The 19,639-nt window shown below is 45.0% G+C and overlaps 1 protein-coding gene across 6 annotated transcripts in view; it reads left to right on the top strand.

Annotated features, from left to right (window-relative positions):
• The window catches only part of GRK3 (G protein-coupled receptor kinase 3), a 182,237-nt gene that overhangs the window by 113,524 nt on the left and 49,074 nt on the right, over nucleotides 1–19,639 (top strand). For all 6 annotated transcript variants that reach the window (XM_056821573.1, XM_001362084.3, XM_056821574.1 and 3 more), the window contains 4 exons: nucleotides 5,714–5,792; nucleotides 9,202–9,332; nucleotides 11,344–11,438; nucleotides 19,249–19,356. In XM_056821573.1, the coding sequence (XP_056677551.1) occupies nucleotides 5,714–5,792; nucleotides 9,202–9,332; nucleotides 11,344–11,438; nucleotides 19,249–19,356 (413 nt within the window). The remainder of the gene's footprint in view (nucleotides 1–5,713; nucleotides 5,793–9,201; nucleotides 9,333–11,343; nucleotides 11,439–19,248; nucleotides 19,357–19,639) is intronic.

Below are 19,639 nucleotides of genomic sequence, written 5' to 3'. Positions count from 1 at the left end.
TTTCTGGAGACTGGAAAGGAAGTCAACCTTTACACTCACCACGTGTCAATTCAATCAGCAGATTGTTTATCATCTTCAACTCCAGTAGCATGCTTCTTACTGGAGGCTCCACTCCAACTGTGTCTCTTTTAAACTCCCAGAAGAACCCCGTTCAGGCTCTTGTCTCTTTCTTTTAAAGACGTTTTTTTCTTGTGTCACTTCCTACCAGTCATAGCTGACGCTCTGCTCTAGGACTGCCCAGAAGGCAGTTAGTCGATTCTAATTCTTTACCCACTATTGTACATGTGGGTCACAGACTTCCTGCCTGATTAAGTGGGATATTTATACCTTTGGTGATTAGATCTAACATGGGCAGAGCTTCTCACTCAACTTTAAGTATTGTGCTTACATTTTGGGGGATTAAATCTAAAAACTAGACAGGGGATTACAATTTAGTCTTCACAATCAAGGAAGAGCTAAGCATCTTCATTGTTACAATCAGGGGAGAGCCAAATCCAATCTTCACACTAGGCAATTTGGGTTAAGTGACTTGCTCAGGGTCATACAGCTAGGAAGTGTCTGAGGCCAGACAGTCCAAGGCCTGGCTCTCTTTCCATTGAGCCACTTAGCTGCCCCCTGATTCTCACTTTTGAGAAGCACACACAGTGATCCTCTTTTCCAGCTTGTGAAGTGGTCAGGCTAGAGCTATGAAATATGCCCATAAAGAGAGGCCTCAGTGATGGCATGTCACATTGAATAGTGGTGGGTCTTTTGGAATATCAAAGGTGTGTTCTGTTGTATCTACTAAAAAAAAAAGGAAAGGAATCAAGTAGCGTTCATTCATCTAGTATAAATAGAGAAGAAAAGAGGCTACTGTGTACCGTAGAGAATGAAGAGAGCAGGATTCAGTCCCTCCCCCTGACCCATCTTCTCTGTGGGATTTTGGACAAGTGCCTTAACCTCCTGGTGCTGGGGCACCTCCCCAACACCATGAGCTTCAGGGAGGATGCTGACCTGTATTGGTGGAGGGAGTTTCCTCTCCCGGGAGTTCTTATACAAGGAAAATGACAGGTCTAGGCCCTGGCTCTCTTTTTGAGGAAGTAGCTTAAAGTCAACACCTAATCACAGCACAAGCTTTATTTTTCTTATAGGGAATATATAGAATGAAGCTGTCTCCTACAAACATTGGTGAAAAAAGATTTCTTGATATTTATCCTGTTTAATTGACTGTCAAGGGTACAGTGCCCCTAAGTGGTCAGCAGAATGTGAATCCTGCTTACAATTACTCTATTCAGATTAGAGCTGAATACTCTGTAGTTTAATGATTTCACCTGCTGCTGTTATTGCAAAGAGGAAGCTCCGCTTCTTTTTACCTGCCAGCCCCTCACCACAGACAGTGTAAGGTAAACATGGACCTTTCAAGATGATTCAGAAGAAAAATCTGAATGTCACCAAAGTCATTTTCTTGTTGCTCATGAAGTCTGGAGTGACCTAGAAAGTTAGTTCCTTCCTTCTCTTTTTTTTCCCTAAAAGGTTTTGTTGTTGTTGTTGTTGTTGTTGTTATTTTAAGTTTATAGTTTTTCTGCCCAGTTACTCACAGGAGGTGTTAGATCAGACTAAGCCTGGTTATTTGAATTTAACTAAGTGTTTGGATGTGACCTTTGGGAGATCTGCTGTAGACCCACTAGAAAGAGCTCTCCTTTTCCTTATGTCTTTAGTAAAAAGAAATGGAAACGTGCTGTCTGATACACTATCAGAGCCACATTGCTTTTACTGGGCACTGTTTCTTTGGAGGGTTTCCTTTTTAAAAAAATTATTCAGTAGAAGGAGGAAAGTGGGAGGGAGGGATGAGAAATACTTGCAAAAATAAATACATAAATGAAAGCTAGGTCGTAGCCACTGTTTGAAAAAGGAAATTCTGAGTGGAAATTTAGATATACAAATCTCCTCAAAGCAATTTTTGCTTTGAAATTTTGGTAAAACCCAGATCAATTTGTTTACCATCTCAGGGATTGAGGAGGGAAGGAAAGCAATTTGGATCTTACAATGATAGAAAACATATGTAAAAATTGTTATTATGTATAATTAAGGAAATAAAATAAAATACCTCTGAATAAAAAAACAAAGCAAAAAGAAATTGTAAATCCACCTTTGCTGTGGTGACAACTACAGAAATGCTGGGGCTCAAGTTTTCATTTGACCATCAACCTCTGTAAGATGATTAGAAATAATATGTGAATGATCTAAAATATTTTGCCAGCAATTTAAAGACATAGGTCATATTAAGAATAGGGAGAGTGGTTTAATTTGACCTAGAATACCTATTCTGAAAGCAATGAACCAAGGTACCCAGAGGTTATGCTGAAAGTCCTCTTGGGTACCACCTTGTCCAAGCTCTGTTCCATCGAGACAAACTAACTCACTTCTGGTCATGCATCTAGCATCAAGACATCAGACTCTGTGGCCTTGCCTCCTGATGCTGGCCTAGTGCCTACTTTCTTTACTAATTTATTTAATACAACTTCTAAAAGAATGGTCACTGACCAAGAAGTCAGAAGAAAAGGCTTCTTTCCAGTTCTGATTTTTCTTTTGCCCTTTATTTGCTGTTTGATTTTAGTCTTAAAATTTTTTTAATTCAGAGATATTTTATTTTACCAATTACATGTAATAATTACTTTTCAACATATATTTTCTAAAACTATGTGATTAAACTGTCTCCCTACCTCCCTAACTCACACTTGGAGAAGCAATTTAACTTGGATCATACATGTATTAGCATGCAAAATACACTTCCATATTGGCCATTATTGTAGGTAGGAGCACAATAATAAAAAACCAAAACCCCAAAATAAAACAGTAAAAATATTGATGTGAAGGATAGTGTGCTTTGATCTGCATTCCAACTCCAACAGTTGTTTCTCTGGAAATTGATAGCATTCCCTGTCATAAGTCCTTCAGAATCGCCCCAGATCATTGTATTGCTGAGAGTAGCTAAGTATTTCATAGCTGATCATCCTACAGTATTGCTGTTACTGTGTACAGTATACTTCCCGGTTCTGCTTATTTCACTCTGCATCAGTTCATGTAGATCTTTCCAGGAGGTTTTTTTTTTTTTCTGAAATCATACTGATCATCATTTAGTCTTTAAAAAAAAGTCATCACCATTTTTTCTTTATCACTTTAGTTATCCTAAGTATCCCTCCCCTTCTCCTTCTTAGAAATCTATCATGATAAATAGTAAAAGAAATCTACACATCTGATCAGTACATTGAAAAAGTCCAAAGACATGGGCAAGGTGTGACCTTCACTGGTCTTATATTTCTTCATTCAAATCCTGTTTAATCTTTATAATATTGTTACACTCACTTTTGATTTCCTGGTGTGTGATTGTTCATTCCATTTATGTTGTTATAGTCACTGCAGAAATTCTTTCCTTGGCTCTGCTTACTTCAGTCTGCATCCATTCATACATATCTTTTCATGCTTCTCTATTCATCACACTTCATTTCAAACTCAGTAGTGTTCCATTATAGTCATGTGATACAGTTTGTTTAACCATTCCCCACTCTATAGGCATCTACTTTGTTCCTAATTATTAGCTATCACAAAAAGTACCATTAACATTTTGGAGTATATGGGGACTTTATTTCTAATCTCGTTGGCTTCCTTGGGGTGTAAACCTAGTCCTGGAATAACTGGTTCAAAGAGTATGGACATTTTTGTCTCTTTTTTGCATAGTTCCAAATTGGTTATATAACATCTCAAAGTTCTCCCAGCAATGTATTAGTATGTCTTTCTTTCCCCAACCCCTTCAACATTGATTGTTGTGGTTTTGACTTTCTTTTCTATTATTACTTGTGATTTAGAGCATTTTTTCATGCGGTTGTGAATACAGTTCATCATTTAGTCTTAAAAGGGAGGTCAGAAATGCCTCATCTCTTAAATGGCAATAATAATGCTTCTCACACAAACAACAACCAGGAAGATAAGATAATGTGAAAAGGGTTAAAAAAAAAAGCAAACCTGTACTATTTAACACAAATGTGATCCTCCTCCTCCTCCTCCTCCTCCTCCTCCTCCTCCTCTAGGGAGGGAGCGCATGGATTTTTCTAAGTCCAAATATGCTAATTTAATTGATTAATCTAAAAGCAACTATTTTGTGCCAAGGGCTGTTTTAGGCACTGGATTTATAGAGTCAAAAATGCAATATTCCCTCTCTCAAGGAGCTCATATTCTACCAGACCAGACAGTCTGTACAGGCATAAGTATGTACAAAGACACATAAAGTAATTTTGGGAGGGAGAGTACTAAATAATTACTAATTAGATTGTGCCTTTTTTTCTTAGACTCATTTAACTTTTGTACTCAAAACAGTTAACTCCTTGTAAACTTACTGTTTGCTTTTGAGTGTATTTCTTTAATATTAGCATCTTGAAAAATTAATGCAACATGCTTCTTCTAGCCTTTTGATATGATATAAATTATTCAGCAGAACCTAATTATATTTGAATACCCAGCAGATGTAGCATTCATAGTAGTGGTGGAATAATTCTTTCCACCCAAAATTTATGTCCCTATTTCTGAAATAACTGTCATTCAACTGACTTTTGTCATTCAGCTGGTAGATTGAGGGCCAGCGGACCATGTTCAAATCTTGTCTCTGCAGTGTACTCCGTGTGTGTGTGTGTGTGTGTGTGTGTGTGTGTGTGTGTGTGAGTGAATGTTACCTCATCTCTCTAGACCTTAGTTTCCCTCTTTGTAAAATGAAAGTATTGGACTATTTGAATTCTAAACTCTTCTTCAGCTCTCAGTTCCATGATTTGTGGACCTTTTTATTTTTAAAGCTTTTATTTTTAAGCTTTCAGGGCTAAATATTTATACCTAATTTTTTTCAGTGTCTTACCTTAACAGTATGTGCCTGGTTTATAACTACTGTGATCCATTTCTCAAAGTGTGGCTTAATTATGTTATTGCCCTTAGTGTTTCAAAATAAGAGCAACACCGATGTAGTGATTCTATGCCTTAATAGCAGGAGATACTGTGAAGTGGAGAGTTGGATGGCCCAGCTGGACCAGTAAAGAAAAGCTAGTGATGACCAGCTTTTGGGCACTGGTTTCTAGAACTTATTAACTAATAAACAGTGCCAATAGGACAACAACAGCCTGGAGATAGTCTACAGCATGTTAGGTTAACCCTTCCAGGAATATTGCCCAACGTAAGGTGAGGAGATTATTGTTATATGAAATTTGTTTCTCTAGAATTTTAATTGTGTCTTTTTATAAAGGCATAACATTGATTTGGCTCCATTTTTCAAATTTTAAGAAGGTGTTAGAGCTTTTCAGAGTGTTGGCTCTTAGTTTTTTATGCTTCTCAGAATGATGATGGCATAAATGATGTCTAGTGGGTAGTCAGATTTAGGGAAGAGCAGTGGATCTGAAGGCAATGAAAGACTTGGCTTTGCTAGTTATTGACCTCTGTCCTGGGGCGAGTCCTCAGGCCTCAGTGCCCCCTCTGGGAAGAATGGGGAGGATTCTTAACCACCTGTCCCACTTCTGGAGAGCTGGAGGAAAGCCCTGGTAAGCTCTTGGGATTAGGGCAGATAAGAATCCTTTATACTGATTGAAGAATGGCAGCAGAGAAAGGCCTTTTGATGACTTTCTTCTCACTAGTGTAGTCTTCTGACTTTCTCTTGCTTCCTTCTTGCTAACCTTTTGGCTTCTTTTGAATCCTTTAGGATTGTCCTTTCATTGTGTGTATGACCTATGCCTTCCACACCCCTGACAAGCTGTGCTTCATCCTGGACCTGATGAATGGTAAGCAACGATGGAACTCCAGGATATGGGGCCTTTGAGCTGCTTGGGTTCTTTTGGCTCCTTCAGTCCATTAACAAGCATTTGTTATTGTGCATGTCACTGGGGATACAAGTACAAAGAATCAAACAGTTTCCACTCCAAAGGAGTGTTTGTTCTCAATGGAGGAGACAGACATTTAAAAATATGTACAGCATCGATCGAAAGTCAATAAATACAAATATATACAGAGTATGTAAATACAAGGTAATTTGGGGGAAGGGAGGGTGGATCAGAACAGGCATCATGCTGAAGGTGGTGCTTGAGCTGCTTCTTAAAAAAAGAAGGACCTCTGAGGCAGAGGGCAGGAGAGAGAGCATGCCAGGCTGGGAGATGGCCAATACGAAGGCACAGAGATGGGAAACGGAGAGTTGTGTATAAGGAACAGAAAGAGGATGAGTTTGGATGGATCTCAAAATATGGAAAGGAAAGTAGCATGCATTGACATAGGAAAGAATGAGGCCATGTTGTAAATGTCTCTTTAAATGCCAGTCAGAGGCTTTCTGTTTGATCCTAGAGGCAATAGGGAGCCAGTGGAGTTGGTTGAGTAGGGAAATAATATGGTCATATCTGCATGTAAGGAAAAGCCAGGAGTGTGGAGGATGAATGGGAGTAGAGAGAGACTCCAGGCTGTTGGAATAATCTAAGTGTGGAAGATCCGAACAGAGGCAGTCACTGTGAGTAGAAAGGAGTCAGGCGTGAGAGATGTTCGGAAAGGCAGAAACAAGATTTGGCACACTGGGGTGAAAAATCAAGGATCGTGCTGAGGTCACAGACCTGGAAGGATAGTTGTGCCATTGACGATAACAAGGAAGTTTGGAAAAGGACAATTTTGAGGGGGAAAGAAGAGGAGTTCAGTTCTGGATGGGATGAATGTGGGATGTCTACAGGGACATCCAGTCCGAGCTGTCCAATAAGCAGTCAGTGATGTAGGACTTGGGAGTAGGGTGGGGTGGGGACCAGGGCTGGCTGGCCATCGACAACTAGGAGTCATCTGTGTAGACCCAAGTTAAAACCTTGAGAGTTGACATGGTTTGGGGTATGATTTGGGAGATGAGCCAAAACAGGAAAGTAATTGGAGAGGTAGGAGGCACGCCAGGAGAAAGTTGGGTGGTTTTTAAAACAACAAAAACAGCAGGAACAGAGTTCTAGCTCATAGGATTCTAGCTAACAGGATCATAGTTTTATAGCTTGCAGGGACCTTGGAAGTCATCAGATCCAACCACCTCATTTTATAGATGAAGAATACTAAGGCAGAGAGGCCAAGGAACTTGCACAGCTAATAAGTATCAGAGGTGGGGTTTGAGCCTAGGTATTCCTGATTTGAAGTTCAGTACACTCTCCACTATTTTGTACTGCCAAAATAGCTCATTGAAAATTTTCTGCACCTTCTCATAAGTAAATATTTGGAATAATTTTCATAAAATTCTACCTGATAAAACACTGATGAAAAAGAATCCACTTAAGTCAAAACATCAATTGGATTTCATTCATGGCATTCAACTCTTTGGTCCAAAAGAAAAACTGATGTGGGCAAAGTGTTGGTCAGTGTTGACCTTGAGAGAGCTCTGCCTCAGCCCTTTTCCATAGTGAGTAAAACAATACTTTTTTGTGGGTCTGGGGGCAACACATCCTTCTTCTCCTGTAGGGAGTAGGTGGGCCCCCTTCCAAAGGGAGAAGATATTTTATCTACAGCTGTAGGGCTAATTGGTCTGTGGCTGTTCTCCCTAATCAAGACAAAGGGCACTCACTAGGCCCTCAGGCCCTGGTCATCCCAGCTTGACCTGCTCTCCCTCATCAAAATGAGGAGAAAAACCCAGCTAATACGAGAGGTGAGTTGAAAACCCACTTCCTAGAGTGGTTTCTCTGCTCAGTGTCGATTTCTCTTGCTCATCTCACGTATGCTCCATATTGGTAGGGTTCAGCATGGCCATTGAGGCTTGGAATGAGACAGGGATGACCAACAGACCAGTAAGCTTATTGATCCACCTCAGCAGACCACGGAGAGGAAGGTTATCCCATACAGAGTGTTTCCACCTCAGCAGAAAACACAGAGAACCTGAACATCTTGTGTGTTAATGAATGCTTTACGTATTTGAACTGTTCAGTTCACCTAACATTTGGGGGCATAGCATGTGTGAGGCATTGCGGAAGCAGAGATGAACAACTTCCTATTGGCCAGGCATGGAGCTTGAATTCGGAGGAGGGGGTGAGGAAGAGGTGCGTGCCTACACTGAAGGCAGTGCAGAAGAGGCCAGACAGAACAAAGGAGAACTCTGAGGAAAGATGGAGCCTGGCCAGCTGGGGGCATCAGTGATGACCAGACAATGGAGTGGCGCCTCGGCTTCAGCTAGGGTCTGAGATGAGGGAGGTGGGGTCCGAAACCAGTGGAAGGACCCGGGCTTTGTTCTGAGTCAGTCGGAGAAGTGACTGGTTCTTCAGAAAAGAAACTACATGCCCTGATGAGCTAGGCACCTGTGTTGGGGAAAGAAGGAAGCTGTTGAGCAAAGCCACTGAAATGAGCACAGGCTCATTCCTGTAAGCCAACCAGAGAGATGGTTCGGTTGTTGACACGGACTGCTCGATCTCATACTTGGTCTCTATCATGGGGCATAATATTGGTTGGCTTTTTTATCTACCATAACAGCTAATTGTAAATATTGGGTTGCCACGTAATCTCATTTAGTTATTAAAGTGGACTGAAATAACCAAAGCAAGATAATTGAGTCAACCCCAGGCTGTTAACATCTATTCCACTGTCAATCTGGACATGGCAGATGTGGTTTGTTATTTAGTTTGGGTTGGGTTGGCTTCAGTTTTTCTCATTGTTCTTGATTAGGTCAGTTTTCTGCATTTAACCCTTTCTTTGGGTCTCTGAATAGACTGCTCAGATACACACTTTCTCTTGTTTCCATGCCTTTGTGCAGGCCATCCGTCAGGCCTGAATGGCCTTTCTCATCTCTGTCTCAGAACCTTTAGCTTCTTTCAGAGCTCAGGCCAAATGCCCCCTCCTCCAGGAGGCCCATTGACTACTTCGTGTCTGCTCTCCCAACTGACTTTGTATTGATTTTGTGTCTATTTTTCTAGACTGATGTTGTTTGCCTGTGTGGAGTATAAGCTCCCCAAGGGCAGGGATTGTTTCATTTTTGTCTCTGTATCCCCAGTGCTTAACGTGCGAGGGCACATTGCCAAGAAGTGCTTCTTGGCTAGTGGATTGAAAAGAGGACCCATCTCCTACTTAGAAGTCAAAGAAGAGCAGCCTTTGCTTCTTTCTCTTGGGGTCTCCTGTGGTAGCAAGGCCCAGGCTAGGCTTGTGGGTGCTTTTCTTCCTCAAATCACAGTCCTCTGAGTGAAATTCTGCCTCTGATTTTAGGGGGAGATTTGCACTATCATCTCTCACAGCACGGGGTATTTTCTGAAAAGGAAATGAAGTTCTATGCTGCTGAAATCATCCTGGGCTTAGAGCACATGCACAACCGTTTTGTTGTTTACAGAGATTTGAAGGTAATCATTTTTTTTTAATCGACTTCGTTTGCTTGGCCTGCATAGATGGGTTCATACTAGTCAAAAGACGTCTGGGGTCTGATGCTACGCCTGTCCTCTTGACCCAGCACCACTAACCTGATTAACTAATCCAGTTCCCTGGACAGTGATGGCCTTAGGTGTTCTCCTTGTGCACAACCAAGCACTGGAATTTTCTTTTAAACCCTTACCTTTGGTTCTAAGGCAGAATTGGGGTAAGGGCTGGGCAGTGGGGGTTAAGTGACTTGCCCAGGGTCACACAGCTGGGAAGTGACCGAGGTTAAATTGGAACCCAGGATCTCCTATCTCTAGGCCTGGCTCTCAAGCCACTGAGCTACCACTGAGCCCCCTACTGGAATGCTTTTTGACGTTGGCATTCTAAATAGAACATTCTGGTAGTAGCGGATGCCCTTAGTTCAGACATGTCCTTCCCAGAAACAGAATGGCCACCAAGTGAGTAGGACAGCCAGGGTGCTGCACAGTCTGAGCCTTCCCTGGCAGGCTGCAGCGATCAGCTAGATTTCTAGTTTGGCTGCTGCTGGGAGCTCTGCCTGGGACTCAGGTCTGGGGGTCACTTTGGCTTAGGAATTTTTACTTTCTCAACCGTCAAAAGAGGCATTTACACTAGACTTTGAAGTGGTCCCTTCTTACCCAAAAGAGACCTTTTTCCTCACTTAAATCCTTAATTCTGTATCCAGTAGACATATTTTAATATTTGCTTTTGAAGATTTTCAGGAATGTGAATCAATAAAGTTTTATTCACATCTTATTTGAACTAAGAAGAAATATTCATGCCCCATTTTTTGTAATCATACGCTATTATTCTTGTGGCATGTGAAACAGTAGCTAGTTAATCCCTGGTAGAAAATGCCTCTTAGCCCAGCTGCAATTCTTTGTGTAGGAAAGAGTTTATTTTCCATCATTAATTATGATTGAACTTGATGGGAGCGTGTTCCTTTTCACGAGGGAGCTAGTCAGCATTTGACTTGATGGCTTGTTCCAGGGATTTAGTTGAGGATGGACTAATGAATGACTGCTAAGCCAGTGTATTGGGCTCAGTTTAGAACGAAGGTATAACTCGGCTCCTGTGCCCTGATGTTGTATTTCTTTAATGTTTATGAGGTGCCATTTGGAATATCCCTCCTAGAAGCCCTTCACTGGATTACAGGCAAAGAGCCGCTTTATTGTCCCTTAAGAGCTGAAAGCTGGGCGATTCTCTGTCTACACTACCCCCCTCCCCCAAGTGATGCTGTACTGTGGGGGGCAGGGGATCAAACCCTTTGGAAATGTGACTCGGCACTAGGAGGAATCTCAGAGATCCTGTAGTCCAGGCCCCTCCTTTCACAGAAGAGGAAACTGAGGCCCAAAGCCATCGAGTGACCTGCTCTAGGTCACAGAGTTAGTCAGCAGCTGAGCCAGGCTCTCCTTTGGGTCTTGTGACTCCTCCCGTGTGCCCTCCTCCCATTTGCATGGGGATTGGGTTGTCCCTCCTATGCCATTTTTTCTTCTGAATTAATTTCCACAAACAATGATGCTGTCTGTGGTGAAGCACCAGATTGCTGCCTGCCCTCTTTGAGTTTGTAGCCTACAAAGGTTCAAACATGATCTCCAACATTTATTGGCTTTGTAATCATAGGCAAGTCGCCTTGCCATCTCAAGATCCTCCTCTGGAAAATGGGAATAAATCATATGTCATGGGTTTGTGGGCACAGGCACAAGACAGGCTGTATAGCAAGTGCTTTGCAGCATTCCAAGCAGTCAGTAGCCCTGCGAGATCTAAGGAAGGCAAGCTCCTTCCTGATGGCAGGGCAGCTGGCCTCTTCATCCTTTTTGGGGAGCCCCGAGTTCTGACCGAGGTTGGGGGACTTAAAGCGTGACAGCCAAATAATGGGAGCCAAACGCTGAGCGACATGTTTGCCATGCTGCCCACGGAGCAGCTTCCGCGGCCGGGTGGCGAGGGTGTATAAGTATTGCTTTCTATATTTACATTTAGCCTGCAAATATCCTTTTGGATGAATACGGACATGTGAGGATATCAGATCTTGGGCTTGCCTGCGATTTTTCCAAAAAGAAACCGCATGCTAGTGTGTAAGTATTACAGACTCCTCTGCTCTGTCATTCATGATCCAGCATGTTTTTCTGCAATGGAATGTGACTGTCCTTTCTAAAATGTACCTTTCACTTGTGACATTACATGATCTTCCCAATGCTAGAAGCCTGGCTCAAGGCGGAGTCACTGTTGTAGGTGTTCTGGCTTGTATTTAAGAGAAATATGTTTCCTTACAATGTTTTGGTTTTGAAAAGGGGCCTGCCAGAACGGCTCCGTCACGTTCATCCACGGATGTTAGGCCACCGGGGAAAGCTTGTTGAAAAATGCAGACTAAGGGGCGTACCTCGGGGTAGTGCCTGGCTCAGAAGGGGCACCCCCTGGGCGTGCTGCGCATTGGTGGAGGTGGGAGTGCCCACCCCCCCAAAGTCAAGGATTTCAGCCTGGGGAACCCACCTAGCCTGGATACGGAGAGAGGGCATGCCTGCCTCAGTGAGGGGGTCTGTGGGCAGTCTGGGCATTCCCACTTTCTTCTAAGACCTTTCCAAAGGAAAAGTGAAGAGCACCAGATGGTAGCAGGACGTGTTTGCTTTGGCTTGGGAGGCCTCTAGGGACATGGTGCCACATTGCCACAGACTGCTAGGACTCTGCGTAGTGGAAAGCAGGACTACAAAGTCATTTGTGACTTGTTGAGATTTCTTTGGTAACGGGGAAGTCTGTATAAACAGAGCCACATGTGTGTGTATACCTGTATTCTGTACTTAGCATCTTTGGGAACCTCGGTGAGATGGCCCAGCTACAGCATTTCAAACTTTATAGGGCCGTGTGAAAGTCAGTTATAGGATCTATTCTTCATGAAAGACAGTGTGAGACCCTGGGGAGGGGGACTCGGAGCCGAGAGGACTTGAGTTCAAATCCTGGCCATGACCCTGACGAGTTCTATGACCGTGGCCAACCTGGCCGTGACCCTGACGAGTTCTATGACCGTGGCCAACCTGGCCGTGACCCTGACGAGTTCTATGACCGTGGCCAACCTGGCCGTGACCCTGACGAGTTCTATGACCGTGGCCAACCTGGCCGTGACCCTGACGAGTTCTATGACCGTGGCCAACCTGGCCGTGACCCTGACGAGTTCTATGACCGTGGCCAACCTGGCCGTGACCCTGACGAGTTCTATGACCGTGGCCAACCTGGCCGTGACCCTGACGAGTTCTATGACCGTGGCCAACCTGGCCGTGACCCTGATGAGTTCTATGACCGTGGCTAATTCAGTTCATTGGCCACCGAGTGTTTTCCATCATCTGAGTGCCAGACACTGGGATAATCACTGGCGATACACATAAAGAGCCCTGGCCCTCAAAGGACTTCCATTTTGCCTATGAGACAATACGTGGACATCTCAGAATGTGCAGAGTACATACAAAATACATGCTGACTTCAGTAGAGGCATTGGCCGTGGGGGAGGGGGTGGTCAGGTGAGGCCTGCCTCAGGGAGCAGTGACAGGACCAGGGGATGGGCTGCTGCTTGGAGTGGAGGACAAGTTTGGGGATGGTCTAAGAAAGGCTGCAGATGCCACTCAGTCAGCGCCACTTAGAAGACACTTACCTGTGCCTGGCACCACACTACAGAGAAGGGCAGGAGATGTTCCTGCCTCAAGGGATTCAGAGGTTAATGGTGGCCCAGCCCATCCCGATTCCCCACGAGATGCCTTTTCATTTGGTCTGCCCTGCAAGCAACTACGTATGCCAAGGACGGAGGCAGGAGAAATTGGAGGCCCTCTTCAGGGGAAGAGTCCAAGTCTGATGTTAAGGTGGGCTGGGAGAGGCTTCTGTCAGGAGGTGGGTGTCAGCTGAGATTTGAAGGAAGCCAGGAGCCAGATGAGGAAGGAGAGCCCCCCTGGCAGGGGCAGAGCCCAGGAAATGGCTCCTATTTGACCCTAGAGGTTAAATGAGGAGCCACTAGTTATTCCTGCTTCAGGTGGTGAAGGGTCAGATTCGTGCTTTAGGAACCTTCCTTTGGCAGCAGTGTAGAAGATTCTCATCAGAACGTGGGGCCTCCCTCTGCCTCTGTGTCTTAATTCATAAGATTAGGTTAATAGCTGAAGGACTCCTGGAGATAGGAGATCCTGGATTCCAATCTGACCTCAGACACTTGCCAGCTGGGTGACCCTGAACAAGCCCCTTAACCCCCATTGCCCAGCCCTTACCGCTCTTCTGCCTCGGAGCCAATACACAGTACTGATTCGAAGACAGAAGGTGAGGCTTTCAAAAAGAATAGCTGAAGAGCTTCCCTCCCAGACTGGCTGTGAATTTCCCATCAAGCATGGTACATAGAGCACTTTGCATGATGGTGAATCTTACCCAGCCGCCAGGTGCTCCGTCAGAGTTTATCATGGGGAAAGCAGAATGCTTTTGAGTTACTGACATTTGGGAAGAGATAGTTGTAATAGAGCTATTCAGATGGTTTTAAAAATGAATTTGAACTCTGAACATCCGGAAGCTCACAGGCCTATTTTTTCTCTACTCATTTTGTTGACTTTCCCCTGATTTCTGTTCTGTTTCTGTCTAGGAGAGGCTCATGGCACAGGAAGCCAGGAGGGGCAGGGGTCCAGCCCGTTAGGCGCAACCCTGACATTTTTACCACTTCGATGGTTTTAAATCCCCATTTTGAGTCAATACTTGTGGGTTCTCAGCCAGCCTTCCAAGTCTACACCACAGTGGACCTGGGATCATATCATACGTCCTGGGTACTCCTCTCTATCATCTCCTCTATCATGTAGGAAACTCCCAGGGAGGAACCTTCCTCTCGGCAATTCCAGTGAGCACCCCTCTGCTGCTAGGTGCATCAAGCACTGAAGTGACTTGTCCGGGGTCCCAGACTGTATGTTTTGGAGGCAGCTTTCCATCCTGTCTGTCTGCTCTGCAGCCTCTCCTGGGGATACCAGGAGCCATACCCAAATCAGAATAACTGGAGCTTCCATCAGCTAGGAATGGAGGAGGACCACTTGTCTACAAGCAGAGCCCCTTCCTGGAGAAGCTGGGCTGCGCTGACAGTCCTGGCATTTTTATAGTACTCTGTTTACTGAGGCCAAACCTATCCGGGACAGCGTCGTGCCCAGGGGGCTCATCAGCTCTGCGAGTTTGATTTGGCTTTTTTAGACCACAGTTGGTGGATAGAATTTCTCCAATCTTGGGAGGTTCCAACCACATTATTGTAGGCCCAGGAAGAGTTAAGGATTCTTCCAAAGTGATTCATTCTAGGGAATAAAATAGTTTATTCAGTTGGAGTGACTAGTTCTCTCATTGTTTAGTGCGCGTCACTTTTAAAAGGCAAATTAATATTCTAGCAGCATGGCTGCTTTTCCTCTCTTGGTTTCAAGAGCACATAATTGTGACTCCCCCAACTGCCCTATTCAGATGAGGAGAGTTGCTTGGCTTCATTTAATGGCAGTAATGTGGAGGGCAATGAAAATACTGAGCAAAACAAAGCCCTTTCTTCTAAAATAGCTGTGTTTTTGGAGTCAGTTTCTCCACCAGATTTGAAACCTTTCAGAGGTCCAGAAGTGAGGTTTTGGACACACTCTGTGGGCAAGTCTAAGCACCTCCTTGTGTCTCTGTTCCCTCCCTGCTTCGTGATCTTTGGCCGACTGTTTGATGAGACTTTGGAGAACTGACGTAAAACCAAGAACTGATCTTGGAGTAACATTTGACAATAAAAAGAAAACTTGGGAGTTGAGCAGGCTGTAAATGACCGGCCATCGTAGGAGTTTGCTTTATTAAAGCTCTGACTCTTGTCATTTGCTAAGGCCTCAGCAATTCCCTTTTTACCCGGTTCAGGTCACCATTTTCAACTTCTCTTTTAGAAGTGAGGCCTGGATGTAAAGCAAGGCAATGAAGGGAGAGGCCGAAAGGAGCAGCTACAGAGCAGAGACTACGTGCCCTACGTGGTAGGGGTAGGAGGAAGCAAGGTCCCCTGTGTCAGACTGCTTGTTTTACCATTAGAATTCGAGGCTCCGAGAGGCGAGTTCACCTTCAGCCCCATGGCTTCTAGGCACCCCTGGTGTCTAAGCTCTCTGGAAAGATGAGGAGAATCTCTTCTTGTCCCCAGTGTTCCTCTCAACAGGGAAACAGGGCGTGAACACAGGCAGTGATAGACATTGTGCTTTAGAGTGCGTATGTGTCTAATTGAGGCCGGCTTGGGGATGGGAGGCAAGAGCATCCTCCTCTTCCTCCTCCTCTTCCTCCTCATCTCAGCTACTACTACCATGTGAGAGCTAAAGAAAGTGTGGCCTGGCCTAAGTGACTGAGCACAAACTGGGCACATCTCTGCCGGGTCATGGCAGCTGGACCTCACAGAAACCTCCTTCATCAAGCATTCTAGACCTTGTGGAGGCTTCTGGGGAGTCAGAGCTTCATGGATTGAAGTCTGGAAATGTGAGTCAGGTGCAACCCTCTAATTATAGAAGAGGAAACTGAGTCTGAGACAGAAGTGAAGTGACTTGCTCACGGTTAGACAGCCAGGATGTGTCAGAGGCTGGATTCAAACTTGGGTCTTCTTGATACCAAGTTCAGATCTCTATCCACTAGGAGGACATGGAGCTGCAGCTGAGGGTTAGGTGGTTAAGTGCTAGGACTTTTTATTTAGTTTTTGGGTAGAAATCTCAAGTAAAGAGTGCTTTCTATTTAATTTTTCAGATAATAAGCACGTATTTTAGCCCTTTTGGTTAATATAGCCCTTTCATCGCACTGATGACATATGGATACTTCAAAAGGCTGAATATCCGTCATTAGCTTTGCATGATGTGATTATTAACATTTAACAGGAGGATAATCCAGTCCAGGCCCTTCATTTTATAGATAGAATAAGGCTGAGGCCTAATGGCTGTTACAGGTCAGGCAGGTAGGTAGTAAATTAATAGAGAGTCTATGTTAAGCTTGGCTTCCCCGTCCCATTTTCTGTCCACTGCTCCTCTCAATTTCAGATGTGCTGAAGATGAGCTAGTCACAGGAAGATGGAGCCCAGCACATGGGCCTGGAACCTCTGTTCACTTGTCAGTGAAGCATGGCATGCCCCAGGAATGCTAGAAGCCGTCTCATCCAAACTGGATGCATCCTGGCTGACTTTCTTGCAAAGCCAATGTAGTTAATTAAAGGCTTAAGTAGAGTTTTCCTTTCTAGAAAATCAGTTTTTGCTCCCAGTATCCTTTGACCTGTCAGCATTATCCTGGATATGTGCCTCATTAACACAATCAAGCCAACAAATATTCCGTAAGCACCTGTTCTGTGACAGACCCTGGGGATAAAAGGGCAAGGAGGCCACCCCGACTCCAGCAGAGATTCTGCTCTATTAGGGGAGACGACAAGGACATAGGAAGTGACTGACGTTAACAGCCCAGGATATTATTGTAAAAACACATAAAGTAAGTAAACAAGAGCAAATACAAAGTGCATTAAGTATAAGGCAGAGAAACCCAAATGGATGAGAAGCCGTGAAATCCCAGGTGGATGGGGAGGCAGCAGCAGCTGGAAGGGAGAAGTGGTGGAGAAGGGAAGGCTTCAGGGAGAAGGTGAGGCTTGACCTATGTCTTAAAGGGAGAGAGGTGCTTTATGGTGCAAGGAGGTGATGAGGGAGGCCAGGGTGGGCATAGGGGATGGTCATGGAAGGGCCCAGAAATGGGCCCGGAAGCATCGTGGGAGGAACAGAGAGAGAGAGAAGGCCAGTTTGGCTTAGATCTCAGTGTGGGAGAGAAGTCAGGTCCGAGGAGGCTGGAGAGTGAGGTTGGGACTAGATTGTGTAAGAGTTTAAAAGCTGAACAAAGGAGTTTCTGTTTCATCCTAGAGACAGTAAGAACTCGCTGGAATTGGATGAGAAAGAGAATCCCATCATTAGGTTTTTTACTGATGCAAAGGCATTTTGGGAGCAGTGTGTAGCCTGAGCTGGAGTGAGGACTTACGGCTGGGATGCCAGTGAGGAGACCTTTGCAATCTCTCATAGGTGAGAGGAGGCCTGAACTGAGGTTGCAACCTGCAGGACAGCAGAGAAGGGCTTGGAGGCGAAAGATGCTGTGAAGGTAGAAACTAGATTTGGAGACTGGTTGGATATGCGGGTTGAGGAAGAGTGAGGAATAGGCTGCATTCATCCCCCTGGGAGACCTGAAGCTTGGCGGGCCTTTGGCAGAAATGGAGAAGTTTGGAAGAGGGAAGAGTTTGAAGAGAAAAATCAGTTCTAGACATAATGTAACATATCTCTGGGATGCTGCATTTGAAATATCCAATCGGTAATTGGTGATACAGCACTGGAGCTCAGAAGAGAGGCTAGACCTGGCTATATGGATCTGGGAGTCAGCTGCATAGGGCTGGTAGCTCTTGAGAATACCAAGAGAGGAGCAGAGAAGAGTGCATAAGGCAGAATTTTGATGAAAATCCACTGCTGAAGGAGGGACATGGGTGAAGAATGAGCCAAAAAACCTGGGAACGAGCGGTCAGACAGGGAGGGGCCTCGAGAACCAGAATGGTGGACCAGCTAAGGGACCCCAAGCATCTCCAGATCAGCTTACTCGTATCTAGGCTGGTTTAAAGACTTGAAGAGAAGCACCTTGTGTTTGTTCAAGTATTGTCCTGGGGCTTCTGGGGGAGCCTGTTTCCTCTTAAACCACTGCCACTACCCTTTGTCCTCCCTGCCCTCTCTTCACCTCTCCTCCTCTTTGAAGGGCCACAGTATTGAGGTGCATGCAGAGATGGTGGTGTTGGTGGGAAGCCTCCTCCCACTGCTTTTGACTATCATCCCACTCTGAGGAGATCCCCTTTATTTAGTCGTTTGACAGCCTCTGAGTGTTGCTCTCATCCTTTGTTCCTGCCTCTCCCCACCCCTGGTCTGCGGCCCCCAGTCCAGCTTCTTCTTCTAACTCTCTTGGCTTCTCCTGCCTTCCTTGACTCGTGGAGGGATCAGCCCAGCTGTTTATAGTCATCACCAGGCAGCATAAGACCATGGACCCATGATTGGTTTCTCTTTTGGCTAATGCCTCACCTTACCTGACTTGCTATTTTCTCTTCCTTCAAACAGTTCTGGCTTTACCTGAACTAGCATTACACAGATTCACCTTTATGTAAAGAATTCTGAAAGAGATCCGCATTTCCACCAAACCCCCTGTATTAACGTACGGTTCTGTGCTTTCTCTCCTCTCCTGTCCCTTGGTGACATTCTGTGACCTCCCTCCCCCCCAAGAAAACCCTAAAAAACACCCTCCCAGTGAAATCTGAATGATCACTGAGAGAGTGCCACCACTGCAGAGAACTTTGCCCTGCTGTGCCCACCTGCCTGCATGCATGGCCCAGGTGCCCCTCCTGTCTGTGTCCATGGCTGGCCCCATGTGTCTGCCCTCCATGTGTTCTTCCTCTTGGTTGTGGGCTGGCCCCCTCCCTCCTTGGGAGCCTTGTCCCCTCCTGCCTCCCTCCCTTCCTCACATTGGCAGCAATTTCACATTATGGAAAAATGTCTTCATGGAGAGGCCTGCCGCAGCGAGACTTGTCTGTACTTTTTTTTCAGAAGAGATGGAGGTTTCCATTTTTACAATTCTGAAAAACTTATTGATGGCTGACTCGTTGCCTGCAGAGGTCAGACCCCTTCATAAAGGCCTTTGGCTTCAGGTGGCCAGTTCTATGAGCGTTTTCTTGTCCTCACCAATTAGCCATGCCCGAGTTACCAAAATGGGAACTTGGATTTTTGTCTTCTCTTTCCCTCCAAGTGCCATCACTTAATAGAGAATGTGCTTTTCTGTGCCTTAATTTATTGTTCCCCTACTGTATGCTGATGGCATGCTAATACCACAGTCTGTATTTTCTTCCCTAAAGTGGAACCCATGGATATATGGCTCCCGAGGTGCTCCAGAAGGGGACGGCGTATGACAGCAGCGCTGACTGGTTCTCTCTCGGCTGTATGCTCTTCAAGCTTCTACGGGGGTAAGTGGGAGAAGAAGAAAACGAAGCCCATTTAAAGAGGCTCCGAGGTCAGAACCAAGAAGTGCCCGGTGGCCTTTGGAGTCTGCACAGGAGCTGATGGCTTTCCCCCCAGTTTTATAAAAGTAGGCAGCCCTTTCCCAGGAGTTCATAGGTAAAATGCCCGTGTGTATTCCCAAGAACAAGGTAGAGTGGAGTCCTCTTCTTTTTAAGCCCAAAGAAGACTGTTTCCAAATACTTGTGTGGATGAGTAATAGTCTTGAAATAAACAGAGCCCTGCCAAAGG

The sequence above is a fragment of the Monodelphis domestica genome, chromosome 3 (assembly GCF_027887165.1).
Source record: "Monodelphis domestica isolate mMonDom1 chromosome 3, mMonDom1.pri, whole genome shotgun sequence".
NCBI lineage: Eukaryota > Metazoa > Chordata > Mammalia > Didelphimorphia > Didelphidae > Monodelphis > Monodelphis domestica.
Note: the sequence above shows the minus strand (reverse complement) of the source record. Positions and strands in the feature narration are given on the sequence as shown.